The sequence below is a fragment of the Oryctolagus cuniculus genome, chromosome 13, assembly GCF_964237555.1.
Source record: "Oryctolagus cuniculus chromosome 13, mOryCun1.1, whole genome shotgun sequence".
NCBI lineage: Eukaryota > Metazoa > Chordata > Mammalia > Lagomorpha > Leporidae > Oryctolagus > Oryctolagus cuniculus.
This window is the reverse complement of record NC_091444.1, coordinates 61,822,137-61,837,722: the sequence shown is the minus strand read 5'-3', so window position 1 is coordinate 61,837,722 and position 15,586 is coordinate 61,822,137. Positions and strand designations below refer to the sequence as shown.

The window sequence follows — 15,586 nt, the reverse complement described above, 5'->3', positions numbered from 1 at the left end:
CATCTCCTTCCTTTTTTGCCTTGCTATTTGGGTCCTTAGTTGCTCTGATGGCAAATGGCATGAAGTACTGAACCCAGTAATAAAACACGCAAGCTGGGGAACTAAGAGAGAAAACTTATTCATACTCATTCATATGTACTTTTTTCGAGGTGTTGAAATAGAGGAAGGGTGCTTACAACTAGAACAGTTTTGTTTTAGATCAGAAGTTATTTATTGAGCATGAAGTCCTAGTTCACTCCTAATCCAGAGGTGGGAGAGTTAAAAATTAATTCTATTCTTCATTAGCAGGCAACACCAACCACTTCCCTGTTTTGGTAATCCTATTGGAACTCAGGGCAAGTGGTCAGTAGAAAATGCTTAGGACATATATTCTGGCTTACTATTCCAGAAGGACAAACTACTGGTAGTATCATTTGTTTTTCTTCTAAAGTTTAAGGGTACACTTATGAATGGTGTTCAAACTAAGTGCTTAGCAGGGCCCTTGTCTCTGTATTAGTATCTGTCTAGTTCTGTCATCCTAGACTCTGTCCTCCCTCTGGTCTTTGCTGAGAGGCAAAGGCAAGTGGAAGGGTCAGTACAGTCCTTGATCTGAGCTACTGACTCACTTCCAGAATGCATGGGGCCATATTGCTTTTCTGTAGAAAGGGGATCATGCCGATGTGTGCTGTTGCAGCTGCTCGAAGATAGGATCACATTCCTGTTCTGAGAACCTCAACAGCTGAGCATGGGAGCTGGATTTGCACTATATTTAGCAACAGATTACATCATCTTTTTATGCTTAAGTTCAGGTCATGCGTCCCTAGGTTCAAGAACTTACAGCACGGACTTGGTATTTTTAGATATATGCAGTTATACATGTCCTCTACTTGGCCATAGAAAGATGGGGAAGAATAGAATTGAAATAAAAATCCACTTTGGTTAGTTATGGTTTGCAATTTCTCTTTCTGTTTTTTTTTTCCTAGTTAGTGCTCAAATGCTAGTTTAAAGGAGGTTAAAATCAAGATATGAGTTTCATTTGCCATTATTTGGGTACGCTTACCTGTTATGAGCATGCCATGATTGGCATCATATATCATAGAATAAATCTGCATGTCTCCTGGTCCTCCCTGGGTATCATGGAAGATTTGAAGTAGTGAGAGAGTCTGTATATCCCACACCCTGAAAACCTTGGGATGGAAAAACATAGTTCAGTACTGTTTATTCTTTACCCTTCCAAGACATTTAGGTAAAACATTTTTAGAGTCTTTAATATGCTTTTATAAATTTGCCAAAAAGTATAATTGACATCGTGAACACACATTTGCCAAGCTCCAATTTGAATATTGGTTTGTATCAGAGGAAATTAGCAATAGTGATTCAAGCTTTACATAAGTATATATCTTTAGGAACTGGATTTTCTGGGGCAGAGCATGTGTTTATTGCTTGTTCAAGTCATATTTCTCTTTCTACTATGGAGGAACAAACAGAATATTTATATTTCAGATGGATGTTTTCAAATTTCCCTTTCATGAGTTATGAGTAAAGGAATATCTTAGTAAGGTTTCCTTTCCTCTTGCCTAGAGTGTACAAATTATAAAAATCAGTTTTAGAGGAAAAATGCAGATGTAGGTAGAGTATGGGAAATTGGATTATTAGAGCTCTCCTTTGAGGGAAGAAAGAGAATTATGTAATTATTCAAATAGGACTTGAATTTATGAATTTAGAATAGAAAGAACAATGAAGTACAAATTCAGCCAAACTAGGTCAAATTTACACTTTGTCACCCATAATAACTGATCTTAGTCTTTTAAATTATTTTTAGCAAGCTATGATGCAATTAAATTTCAGGTAAGTGTGACCAAGGATTACATTTCCTAATCATGCTTTAACTGTAAATAATATTTTCATATTATAATAGTTATTATTAACCTATTCAAGCAAAATATTGATTGCGGAAATGGGTGGTTATTTTATAGAAATATATATAATCATCTGATAAGAAGTTTTGGTTTCTTAAAAATTTTTTATTAATATAAAGAGAACCGATTTTATTATTTCACAGGTACAATTTTTTTTTAATTTTTAACTTTTATTTAATGAATATAAATTTCCAAAGTACAGCTTATGGACTACAATGGCTTCCCCCCCATAACGTCCCTCCCACCCGCAACCCTCCCCTCTCCTACTCCCTCTCCCCTTCTATTCACATTAAGATTCATTTTTGATTCTCTTTATATACAGAAGATCAGTTTAGCATACATTAAGTAAAGATTTCAACAGTTTGCTCCCACACAGAAACATAAAGTGAAAAATACTGTTTGAGTACTAGTTATAGCATTAAATCTCAATGTACAGCACACTAAGGACAAAGATCCTACATGAGGAGTAAGTGCACAGTGACTCCTGTTGTTGACTTAACAAATTGACACTCTTGAGGTCCTTGGCCCATCTCTTAAGTGGGTTGTTTGTTTTGATCTTGTGGAGTTTCTTGATTTCTTTGTAGATTCTGGTTATCAACCCTTTATCAGTTGCATAATTTGCAAATATATTTTCCCATTCTGTTGGTTGCCTCTTCACTTCCCTGACTGTTTCTTTTGAAGAACAGAAACTTCTCAATTTGATGCAATCCCAAATGTTAATTTTGGCTTTGACTGTCTGTGCTTCTGGGGTCTTTTCTAGGAAGTCATTGCCGGTACCTATATCTTGCAGGGTTTTTCCAATGCTATCTAATAATTTGATGGTGTCGGTCATAGATTTAAGTCTTTAATCCATGTTGAGTGAATTTTTGTGTAAGGTGAAAGGTAGGGGTCTTGCTTCATGATTCTGCACGTGGAAATCCAATTTTCCCAGCACCATTTATTGAATAGACTGTCCTTACTCCAGGGATTGGTTTTGGATCCTTGATCAAATATAAGTTGGCTGTAGATGTTTGGATTGATTTCTGGTGTTTCAATTCTGTTCCATAAGTCTATCCATCTGATTATGTACCAGTACCATGCTGTTTTGATAACAACTGCCCTGTAGTATGTCCTGAAATCTGGTATTGTGATGCCTCCGGCTTTGTTTTTGTTGTACAAGATTGCATTGGCTATTCGAGGTCTCCTGTGTCTCCATATGAAATTCAGCATCATTTTTCCAGATCTGAGAAGAAGGTCTTCGGTATCTTGATTGGTATTGCATTGAATGTATAAATTGCTTTTGGGAGAATGGACATTTTGATGATATTGATTCTTCCAATACATGAGCATGGAAGATTTTTCCATTTCTTGGTATCCTCTTCTATTTCTTTCTTTAAGGTTTTGTAATTTTCATCGTGGAGATCTTTAACGTCCTTGGTTAAGCTTATTCCAAGGTATGTGATTGTTTTTGTAGCTATTGTGAATGGGATTGATCTTAGAAGTTCTTCCTCAGCCATGGCATTGCCTGTGTATACAAAGGCTGTTGATTTTTGTGCATTGATTTTATATCCTGCTACTTTTCCAAACTCTTCTATGAGTTCCAATAGTCTCTTAGTAGAGTTCTTTGGATCCCCTAAATAAAGAATCATATCATGTGCAAAGAGGGATAGTTTGGGTTCTTCCTTCCCAATTTTTATCCCTTTAATTTCTTTTTCTTGCCTAATAGCTCTGGCTAAAACTTCGAGAACTATATTGAATAGCAGTGGTAAGAGTGGGCATCCCTGTCTGGTACCAGATCTCAGTGGAAATGCTTCCAACTTTTCCCCATTCAATAGGATGTTGTTCTGAATAGTTTGAGAAGAATTGGAGTCAGTTCTTCTTTAAATGTCTGGTAGAATTCAGCAGTGAATCCATCTGGTCCTGGGCTTTTCTTTGTTGGGAGGGCCTTTATTACTGTTTCAATTTCTGTCTCAGTTATGGGTCTGTTTAGGTTTTCTATGTCTTCCTGGTTCAATTTAGGTAGGTTGCATGTGTCTAGGAATCTATCCATTTCTGATAGGTTTCCCTGTTTGCTGGCATACAAGTCCTTGTAGTAATTTCTGATGATTCTTTTTATTTCTGTGGTGTCTATTGTTACATTTCCTTTTTCATCTCTGATTTTATTAATTTGGGTCTTTTCTTTTTTTAGTTAGTTGGGCCAATGGCGTGTCAATTTTGTTTATTTTTTCACAAAACCAGCTCCTCCTTTGGCTGGTTTTTTGTAATGTTTTTTTTGTATTCAATCCTGTTGACAAGATAACCATAAGTCCCTCCCTCAACCTCTCCTTCCCTCAATCCCCCTCCTTCCTTCCTTTTTCTTATTTAATTTTTGCAAATATATAATTTCAGACCACCCTATAATCACAGACTTAATGCAGTACTAATCATAATGTACAACAAGTAAGAAGTGTAAAGACCACAGTTACATAGAAGTGTAAAGAAGGACTAAAAATTTTACAACAATCAAATCACAAGATGTCTGTTTCATTCCTATACATTTTTTGTATCTATATTAACTACAACATATCACAGAAAACATATTTGTCTTTTTTGGGACTGACTTATAATGGTTTCCAGTTGCATAAATTTTGTTGCAAAAGACAGGATTTTATTCTTTCTATGAATGAGTAGTATTCCATAGTGTATATATACTACATTTTCTTTCTCCAGTCATCAATTGATGGACATCTGTATTGATTCCATATCTTAGCTACAATTGAGCTACAATAAACATGGTGGTACAAATAATTCATTCATATACTGACTTCATTTCATTTGGGTGAATTCCCAAGAGTAGAGTGGCTAGGTCATATGGTAGATCTATTTACAGATTTCTGAGCAATCTGTATACTATCTTTCATAATGGTTGTACTAGTTTACATTCCCACCAACAGTGGACTAATATATCTTTCCCTCCACATGCTTGCCAGCATTTTTTTCAATTTTAAAAAGATTTTATTTGTTTATTTGAGGGGTAGAGTTACAGACAGAGAGAGGGAGAGACAGATAGAAAGGTCTTCCATCGACCAGTTACTCTCCAAATGGCTGTAACAGCTGGAGCTGGGGCAATCTGAAGTCAGAAACCAGGAGCTTCCTCTGAGTCTCCAACATGGGTGCAGGGGCCCAAGGACTTGGGCCATCTTCTACAGCTTTTCTAGGCCAGAGCAGAGAGCTGGATTGGAAAAAGAGAAGCCAGGACATGAACTGGAACAAATATGGGATGCCGTTGCTACAGGCAGCTTAACACCAACCCCAGAATTTATTTATTCATTTTTTTTTAATTTTTGGATGATAGCCAATTGAATGGGGTTGAAATAAAACCTCATTGTGCATTTTCCTGAGTGAAAGTTATCCTGAGCTTTTTTTTTTTTATGTGTCTATTGACCATTTGTACTTCATTTTTTTGGAAAAATGCCTGTTCGTGTACTTTGCCCATTTCTTATCTGGATTGTTTGTTTTGTTGTTTTGAGTTTCTTGAGCTGCATCTATGTTCATTTGTTGAAGAGGCTGTCCTTTCTCCAGGAATTAATTTTAGCTTGTTTATCAGATTAGTTGGTTTTAACTGCATGGGTTAATTTCTGGGGTTTCTGTTCTGACCCATTGGCCTACATGTCTGCTTTTTGCCAGTACCCAGCTATATTGATTATAACTGCCCTGTAGTATGTCTTGAAATCATGCATTGGGGTGCCTCCAGCTTTGTTTTGGTTGTATAAGATTGCTTTAGGTATTTGGGGTCTCTTGTGTTTCCATATGAATTTTAGTATCATTTTTTTCTAGATCTACAAACAATGTCATTTCATTTTGATTGAGATCACATTGAAACCATAAATTGTTTTGGGTAGTATGGACATTTTGATTATATTAATTATTCCAACCCACTAACATGTAAGATTTTTCCATTTTTGTGTCTTCTTCTATTTCTTTCTTTAATGTTTTTAAAATTTTTTGTAGAGAATTTTAACATCATTAGTTAAATTTATTTCAAGGCATTTACATTTTTTGTAGCCATTGTGAATGGTACTTTCTTACCAGTTCTGTCTCAGTCACAGCATTGTTGAATATAAAAGGCTATGATTTTTGTGTGTTGATTTTATGTCCTGCAACTTAGGAAACTCTCTTATGAGTTCCAGTAGTCTCTTAGTAGAGTCTGTTGATCTCCCTTTATATAGGAAAATGTCATCTGCAAACAGAGATAATTTGACTTCCTCCTTTCCAATTTGTATCCCTTTGATTTCTTTTTCTTGCCTAATGGCTCTGGCTAAAACTTCCAGACCTATATTGAATAGGAATGGTGAAAGTGGACATCCTTGTCTGGTTCATGATCTTAATGGAAATGCTTTCAACTTTTCCCTGTTTATTAAGATGCTGGCTGGGTCTTTGTCATATATTGCCTTGATTATGTTGAGGAATGTTCCTTTTATACCCAGTTTGCTTAAGGTTTTTGTCATGAAATAATGATGTATTTTATCAAATGCTTTCTCTGTACCTATTGTAATAAACATAGGGTTTTTACTCTTCTATTTGTTAACATGATGTATCACATTTATTGATTTGCATATGTTGAACCATCCCTGCATACCAAGAATAAATTTTACCTGGTCTTGTGAATGATCTTTCTGACATATTCTTGGATTCGATTAGCTAGTATTTTGTCGAGGATTTCTGCATCTATGTTCATTCATCAGGGATTGGTCTATAGTTCTCTTTCTTTATTGTGTCTTTTTCTGCTTTTTAAATTAAGGAGATGCTGGTCTTGTAGAAAGAGTTTGGGAGGATTCCTTCCCTTTCAGTTTTTTTTTTTTGAATAATTTGAAAAGAATTGGAATTAGTTCTTCTTTAAAAGTCTGGTAGAATTCAGCAGTGAATCCATCTGGTCCTGGGCTTTTCTTTGTTGGGAGAGTCTTTATTAATGATTCAATCTCCATCTTGGTTATTGGTCTACTTAGGTTTTCTATGTCTTCATTACTCAGTTTTGGTAGATTGTGTGTGTCCAGAAATCTATACATTTCTTCTGGATTTTCCAGTTTGTTGGCATATAGCTGTTTGTAGTCATTCCTGATGATTCTTTTTTTTTATTTCTGATAGCCATTGTAACATCTACTTTTTCATGTCTGATTTTATTTGTTTTGATTTGTTTATTCCTTCTCTAATTTTACTTATTTCTTTCCTCCTACCAATTTTGATTTTGGCTTGTTCTTGTTCTTGTTTTTCTAGCTCCTTGAGATACATTGTTAAATGACTTATGTGATGTCTTTTCAGTTTCTTGATGTGGTCACTGATTGCTCTAAACTTTCCTTTTAACACTGCTTTTGATGTATCCCATAAGTTTTGATGTGTTATGTTGTCATCTTCATTCATTTCTAAAAATTTTTTAATTTCTCTTCTGATTTCTTCTACAACCTGCTGTTCAATCTGGTGCTTGTTGTTCAATCTCCATATTTTTTCATGTTCTCCAGGGTTTCAAGTTCTTAATTTCTAGCTTCATTCCATTTTGGTCAGAAAAGATACATGGAGTGATTTCAGTTTTTTTGAATTTGTTGATACTTGCATTATGGCCTAGCATATGCTCTACCCTAGAGAAATTTCCATGCACTGATGAAAAGAATGTGTATTCTGCAGCTATAGAATGAAATGTTTTGTAGATATCAATTAGGTCCATTTGGGCGAAAGTGTGGATTAGCTCTGCTGTTTCTTTGTTGATTTTTTGTCTGGTTTATCTATCCACTGATGAAAGTAAAGTGTTTAAATCTCCTATTATTATTGTATTGTAGCCTATGTCTCACTTTGGATCCATTAATATTTTTCAATAGCATTGGGTGCATATACATTTACTATAGTCACATCTTCGTGTTAAATTTATCCCTTACTCATTACTTTAAAATACCTTTCTATGTCTCTTTTAACAGTTTTTGTGTCAAAGTCTATTTTGTCTGATATTAGGATAGCTACAACTGCTAGTTTTTACCTTCCATTAGCAATGAATAGCTTTTTCTATCCTTTCACTTTCAGTCTGCCTATATCTTTTGGTGAGATCTGGTTCTCGTAGTCAGCAAATAGATGAGTCTTATTTTTAAATTCATTTAGCCAGTCTTTATTTTTTAATTGGAAAATTTAGGCCATTTACATTCAAATCTGTTATTGATAAGTAACAACTTCGTCCTTCCATTTTTCCAAAATTATTCCTGTGTTTTTTAATAATCTTATGATCATTCTTTTAAATTCTTTTTAGGTGTTTCATCAATCTGTTTGTCCTCATATTCTAATATTCAAGAGTTATTGTTGTCCCTTGGGGTAGTCATATTGTCTTCCTTGTTCATGTTTCTTGTATTTCTACTTATTTTTAGGCATTTATGAAAATACTTGATAGTTTTCTCCTTTGTCAGATTTTGTCTTTAAAATATGCCTCTGTTGCTTTGTGGAGTATCTGCTTCTTCAGTGGATATCCAGAGGAGTATAGTGGGTAGGGCCAGGGAGCTCTGGCCAGTGCTGGAGAGTGGGGCAAGAGTCCAGGGCAACACCCAAGTTGGGGGTGGTAGATCTCCTCTGTCTTCAGCAGGGGGTAGTATGTGATCACATTGACTGGCATGATCTCGGTAGCAGCCTGTGTCTACCAAGGAGAGCTTGCCTTCAGTCATAACAATGCCCAGGCACCTCATCCACACAGGTGCCTGAACTGTACAAAGGATCCATGTAGTCTTCACTGTGAGTGCAGAACCCCCAGCCTCTGAAGCCAGATGCAATGACTACCCAAAGACTCAGCCACACCCTATTGAACACCCTATCATGCTGTCACAGAATTCCCACAGCCACAAGGTATAGGTCTCTCACAGTCACAGGGAGCAGGGGATCCACTCTTAACCCCACAAGCCTCCCCCGTTTGCTGAAAGAGCCATGGTGTTCCAAGAGCCAGCTGCCTAACCAATAGAGGTATCTATGCTCTGCCTTGGCAAGGTGAGTCTGTGTGCCTTGTTAGAGTAAGGGGGAGGGGTGAGGTTCACATGCCTATGTGGGTGCCTTGGCCCCCTCCAGCCCTCCAGGCTAGACTCAAAGTCAGTGGATTTATCCCTCCAATAAAATCTTCCAGTTGGATATGGGCCACAGCAGCCTATACTTGGCTTATTTAGATGGCATTTTCTCTCTACTGGTTGCTGGATGTCTTGCTCCAAAAAGATGGCATCCCCTCTAGCCTGAAAAGTAGTTTTGTTGATGGAGGTACTGACTTTTAATTTGAGGCACGTGGAATTGAGTTAATTGTGTTAATTGAGTTCAAACCTTTAGTTCTGCTAAGGCAGGTTGGTCCTTATATAAGAGCACAAAGATGTCTAAGTGATTTAGGGGACACTGGCAAGGGGCCTTTGTTCAGAAGCACACTGTCTATAAGCCAACTGTACTCAAAACTTGTACAATTAGAATTTACTTCCTTTTTTCTAGTAATCATGTCAATTTTGAGAGAGAGCAAAAAGGAACACTGAATCTTTTCAGTTTTTTATTACAGAATAAACAAGTAAAATTAATGAATTCAGGTTCCTAGGGGAAGAGACACAAAAATGGATTCAAGGAGTGCAGAAGGAGCATCTGTATTCAAATTGGATTTGATTTTATTGCTAGGGCTGAGAAATGTTCATGGTCCACAGTCATTTTGCTTCATTTGTATACATTAGGAATTGTAGTTGGTAGAAGGACTGGGGTTTCTAGGTGTATATCACTTAAACTGCTTGAGTTTCCATTTTCTTGATATTAGAATGGACATAATGACACAGGCTCCCTCCACCTTATCATATTGATGTGAATATATCTTGAAATCTGTGAGAATAGGGTAGTTCTATCTTCTGTTTTTCTTATTTCTCTTCTTCAGCATTCAGTTATTTCAGTTGTTTGTGTGTTGTTTGTGTGTGTCTTTCAGAAGCGGCAATAGCTGCCCTTTGGGAGGCTTGAAGACCTCCCAATGGGGCTGGCATTATGGCACAGCAGGCTAAGTGGCCACTTGCAAGGCCAGCATCCCATATGGGAGTGTCAGTTTGAGTCCAGGCTGCTTGGCTTATGCTCCAGCTCCCTGCTAATGTGCTTGGGAAAGCAGCAGATAACTGATCACATACTTTAGCCTCTGTCACTCATTTGAGAGACCAAGATGGAGTTCCTGGATGCTGGCATTGACCTGACACAGCTCTGGCTATTGCAGCTATTTGGGGAGTAAACTAGCAGATGGAAGATCTCTTTTTCTCAGTATGTCCTTCTCTCTGTTTCTCCCTCTCTCTCTGTAAATCTGCTTTTCAAGTAAATAAACAGATCTTTTAAAAAAAATAGAAAAAAAATTTCTTCCTTGTGATGCTAGACCTATTCCCTAGGTTTTTCTGCTGCGTCTGTCTGCATATACCCTTTTGGTTACTGTCATAATGAAGTGCTTCAAATCCCCCCAAATCCTCTTTTTTATTTTCGTCTTTGTGCACTCACACAAATTCTTCTGCTCATATTCAGTTTGTCTCCACTTCCACTTTATCTAGCTAATTCCCATTATCTTCTTCAATCTACCATAAAAAGAAGAAGGGCTCAAGTGAGAATAGTTTAAGCAGTCCAAGCCTTTATATGCAATTTCTTCTCCACACACAACAAAAATATGAAAAAGAAACAGAAAGGCCCAAAGCAAGATATATTTCTCTCCAGACCCAGATATTAGAGAATCACAGAGCAATGAGTGGGCTGAAGCCACAGAGATGGCACTGGGAGTACACAAAGGAGTACACAAAGGTGGCAGAATAGCTCCTGCAACATCGGATCAGAAGCGCTGTACACCTGCTGATCCATGGCAGACACAGCAACAGTTCTCCTGGCTCACAATAGGGAGGCTTCATTCTTACCTAAAGGTGGAACCTTTTAGAAGATGTGAAATCTCAGAAAAGAGGAGGATACTTCCTGCTAACCAAGAACTAAACCAAGGTAACTTCTGGCTCAAAGACTAGATTGGTTTCTTGACTGAGGTACAAGTGGACAGATGGAGGATAATGTAGACTGGGAGGAGTGAGCATATAGAGACAAACACAGAGAGACCCAGAGGGACAGACACACACATACGCATACATACAGACCTATATATTAAAAGGAGTCTTCAATTTTTAGAAAAATATAGAACAAGGTATCTTTGTAAATTTAAGAACTTAAGAGTTGGGAAGAATTTCTTAAATAAGCACAAAAATCACAAACAATAAAAGACTGATAAATTCAAATTAAAATTGAAAACCTCTATTCAACAAAAGCAACAATCACAAAGACACAGAGGGGCTGGCGCCGTGGCTCACTTGGCTTATCCTCTGCCTGCAGCACTGGTATTCCATATGGGCACCGAGTTCTAGTCCCGGTTGCTCCTCTTCTAGTCCAGCTCTCTGCTGTCTCCCGGGAAGGCAGTGGAGGATGTCCCAAGTACTTGGGTGCCTGCACCCCTCTGGTAGACCAGAAAGAAGCACCTGGCTCCTGGCTTCCGATTGGCGCATTGCCAGCTATAGCGGCCATTTTGGGGGTGAACCAATGGAAGGAAGACCTTTCTCTCTGTCTCTCTCACTATCTCTATCTGTCAAAAATAAATAAATAAAATTTTTTTAAAAAAAAAGCACAAAGAGTAGAAAAAATAAAATCTCAAGCATTCATTGGTGGGGCCAGCGCTGTGGTGAAGTAGGCTAAGCCTCTGCCTGCAGTGCTGGCATCAATATGGCTGCCAGTTCATGTCCTGGCTGCACCTCTTCTGATCCAGCTCTCTGCTTATAACCTGAGAAAGCAGTGAAATATGACCAAAATGCTTGGGCTCCTGAACCCATGTGGGAGACCTGAAAGAAGCTCCTGCTTCTGGCTTTGTTGTAGTCATTTTGGGAGTGAACCAGTAGATGGAGACCTTTCTCTCTGTCCCTCTCTCTGTCTGTAACTCTACCTCTCAAATAAATAAATATTTTTTAAAAATTAATTGGCCAAGTTGGATAAATAAAATGGTATGCATTAGTCAAACAGAATACCACAAAACGTGAAAATAAATGAACCAGAGCTATATGATATCATGGATAAGTCTCAAAATACAGGGTTGAGGAAAATAAAAGAAAATTACAGGATGATATATTCACTATAATATTTATATTTTAAATATAGAAGAAAACACATAAAATAAAACTGTTAGAGACACATACATATACTCAAAATAAAAACAGGTGCTTTTTAAAAATTTAGCAATAACTCAATAAAAATTTGTTTCTATTGAACAGTTTCCATTTTTTACTTTCTCCAATTTAAATGGTCTTCCTCTAGGTTTTGTAATACCTATCTATATATTTTTTAAAGATTTATTTATTTATTTGAAAGAGTTACACAGAGAGAGGAGAGGCGGAGAGGGAGAGGGAGAGAGAGAGAAAGAGAGAGTCTTCCATCTGATGGTTCACTCCCCAGATGGCTGCAATGGCCGGAGCTGCGCTGATCTGAAGCCAGAAGCCAGGAGCCTCCTCCGGGTCTCCCACGTGGATGCAGGGAACCAAGAACTTGGGCCATCTTCCACTGCTTTCCCAGAACAGAGAGCTGGATTGGAAGTGGAGCAGCTGGGACTAGAACCGGCACCCATATGTGATGCTGGTGCTTCAGGCCAGGCATTAACCCGCTGAGTCACAGTGCCGGCCCCAATACCTATCTATATTAATAGCATTTAGCAATTATCCAGTGACCTTTTCTATTAGACTAAAACTTCCTTGAAAGAGGATAAACATCTGATCTGATTCTATTTCCTCAATGTCTATGTATTCTGTTTAATATGGTTGGGGTTATCACTTCTTGGCCTTTTGGCTAAGATCAGGTGTAATATGGTTGGGGTTAGTGGGTTTTTGATCTGTTTGCTTAGTTTCTCTGTCTTGGTCCGACAGCAGGTTACAGTGGCTTTATACTGGATAAATACCCAATACATCTTTTTTTTTTTTTAATTTAGGAAACAGAAACACACACATAAAGAGCTCCCATCTGTTCAATAACTTCTCAAATAGCCACAATACCTAGGACAGGTCCTGGTCTGCAGCCAGGAGACAGGAAGGCAATCCAGATCCCTCACCTGGGTGGCAAGTGCCCAACTACTGCTCCCAGGGTCTGCGTTAGCAGGAAGATGGAACTGGGGACTAGACCTGGGAATCAAACCCAGATACTCTGATATAGGATGTAGGTATCCTAACCAGTGTCTTAACTGCGAGGTTGAATGCCTGCACTAACACTGTTTTGTAGTCAAATAAATCAATAAATGGAAACTGTTTCAGAAAACATAATCTCTGTATATCATTCCTAGGTGGTCATCCTGTGTCAGTTACTTTTTGTTGACAGGAGTAGTAATAACAATTAGGCTCCCCCAGTGCTAGTCCTCTACTTTCAGTTATTCCCCCAGAAGTCAACAGTATTCTTGTGGTAGGTTTTAGTGCTTCAAAGCTGATAGCAAAGAAGTGGAGCCAGGTCAGCCCTGAAGGACTTTAAGAAGAAAGCAAGAGAGACAGGACATTTCAGAAGGAGATGGAGTTGCTATAGAGAGAAAATCAGAAGAGTTTCTTCTCCAGAAGCTTTCACTAAAGAAGCCCTAGCGTGGCAAACTGGAATATTTATAAGTTCTAAATTATTTATTACACATGTGCTTATAAACTGAAATTACAAAAAACTCAGCTTCCAGTAACAACAAGAATTAAAATGGAAACTAAAGTCACTAATCACAAAATATCAAAGGCAAGGACAAGTGAAAGACTGCTTGCAGCCTTTTTTGAGGAATAATTAATAAATAATGGTGAAACAGAAATTTAAAAAATAGATATGTGTATGTGCACCAGAAGTAAGGATTATTTTGATCCAACCGTGTTTCCTGGATTTTCTTCTTGGGAAATTCATGTCAATCGCTATTATCTTAAGTGCACTAATAAAGGATCCATTTTTCCTTTGATGTCTATTTATCATAGAGTTCCTGCTATAATTTATGAATTTTTAGGTGTTGGTCTCAGATATAAATATAAAAAATGGTACATCTACTTATAAAAAGGTACAATGCTAAAAAGACACACATAATTCACAATTTATTGTACATCAGATAATTATAGGATTCTGGGTTAGATGCCAGAGATGCAAAAATATTAGAAGCATTATTACTATTTTTGAATGGATCAGGTCTGGGCAAAAGAATCAGTAGAGGACAAATAGTTATACTTCATAGCAATGGAAAATCAAACATCACACCATGATGAATATTGCATCTTCAGATTTTAGCTGTAGATGAAATCCTTAGAATCGCAGCATCATTTTGATAGAATGAGGGACATGGGGGAATTTACTATTTTTTGACTTGTCAGGGGAAATTGGGATTTGGCTTGCCTTCCTAATTTTATGCTACGGCTACAAGAGGTTAATAAGATTTTATTCCCCAACTGAATCAAATCAGGGTCACTCAATGGATTAAATGATTTTACATGGGAAGAGCCTAAAGATGTTTGAGATTATGAAACTGTTTTAGGAGTTATCATAGTAATAGAGACAAATGATGTATTTGAAGATTGGGGTTTGTATGACAGTGCAGTGCAAATGGTAGGCACTCAATATTATGTGTGTAGGGAATTCAAATAAAATATATTTATTTGGGCCTGAGCTGTGGCATAGTGGGTAAAGCTGCCACCTGCAGTGCCACCATCTCATATGGGCACCAATTCAAGGCCCAGCTGCTCCACTTCTGTTCCAGTTCTCTGCTGTGGCCTGGGAAAAGCAGTGGAAGATGGTCCAAGTCCTTGAGCCCCTGCACCTGCGTGGGAAGACCTGGAAGAAGCTCCTGGCTTCTGGCTATGGAACAGCGCAGCTCCAGCCATTGCGGCCAATTGGGGAGTCAACCAGCAGATGGAAGACCCCTCTCTCTCTGCCTTTCCTTCTCTCTCCGTGTAAATCTGACTTTCAAATAAATAAATAAATATTAAAATATATGCATTTATTAAATTCTTACACATAGCTTAAGTAAAAAAATATGTTTAGCGATGTGTGTGAAACTAAACCTGTTAATTTTATCTCACTTCTTTTCTGTGATAATTGGCAAATACAAAATGAAACAGTGACAGCCAGAATATATTTTTAAAATTAATGTTTTCATTACCAAATTATTAAATGTACTGAGTGAATGAATTTAAACAGTTCTCCTCCCTACCTGTTATTTTCTCTGGGTTCCTTAATTGCACTTGTTAAGGTAATAATTGTTTGAAGATACTGCCTTTCGAGACAGATTACTTCAGTTGCATCCTGTAGCACCACAATTAGTTATCTGACCTTGGCAAATCGCTTAACTTCTATGAGACTTACTTTTTATGGGTGAGTGAATAATACCACTACTTATCTCTAGAGTTCACATTATATGAGACCACATAAAGGGGATTTTCAAAAGTTCATGGAAATTCTGTATTGTGAAACAACCTTGCAAGGATTTCAATTTTTGGCACCAAAATAAGCTTATCTTTTAATTCCATTTTCTCTTATAAAAGATTTCACATCTATATCAGGGCATATTTATCTGCTTAGATATACCTCATTCTTTCTAATGACTTGACACACATTAACATAGAAGGAAGTGAGGATTACCAAAAAGAAAACCATGAGACACAACTTGTTTACCAACCAAGGAACAACCCTAATCTTTCTTGGGAGCCATG

At 37.5% G+C, this 15,586-nt stretch overlaps 1 protein-coding gene across 17 annotated transcripts in view; it reads right to left on the bottom strand.

Annotated features, from left to right (window-relative positions):
- LOC100345702 (WD repeat-containing protein 64) overlaps positions 1 to 15,586 on the bottom strand; it is a 172,250-nt gene that overhangs the window by 68,975 nt on the left and 87,689 nt on the right. For all 17 annotated transcript variants that reach the window (XM_051820752.2, XM_051820748.2, XM_051820755.2 and 14 more), the window contains one exon: positions 1,040 to 1,166. In XM_051820752.2, coding sequence (XP_051676712.2) covers positions 1,040 to 1,166 — 127 coding nt within the window. The remainder of the gene's footprint in view (positions 1 to 1,039; positions 1,167 to 15,586) is intronic.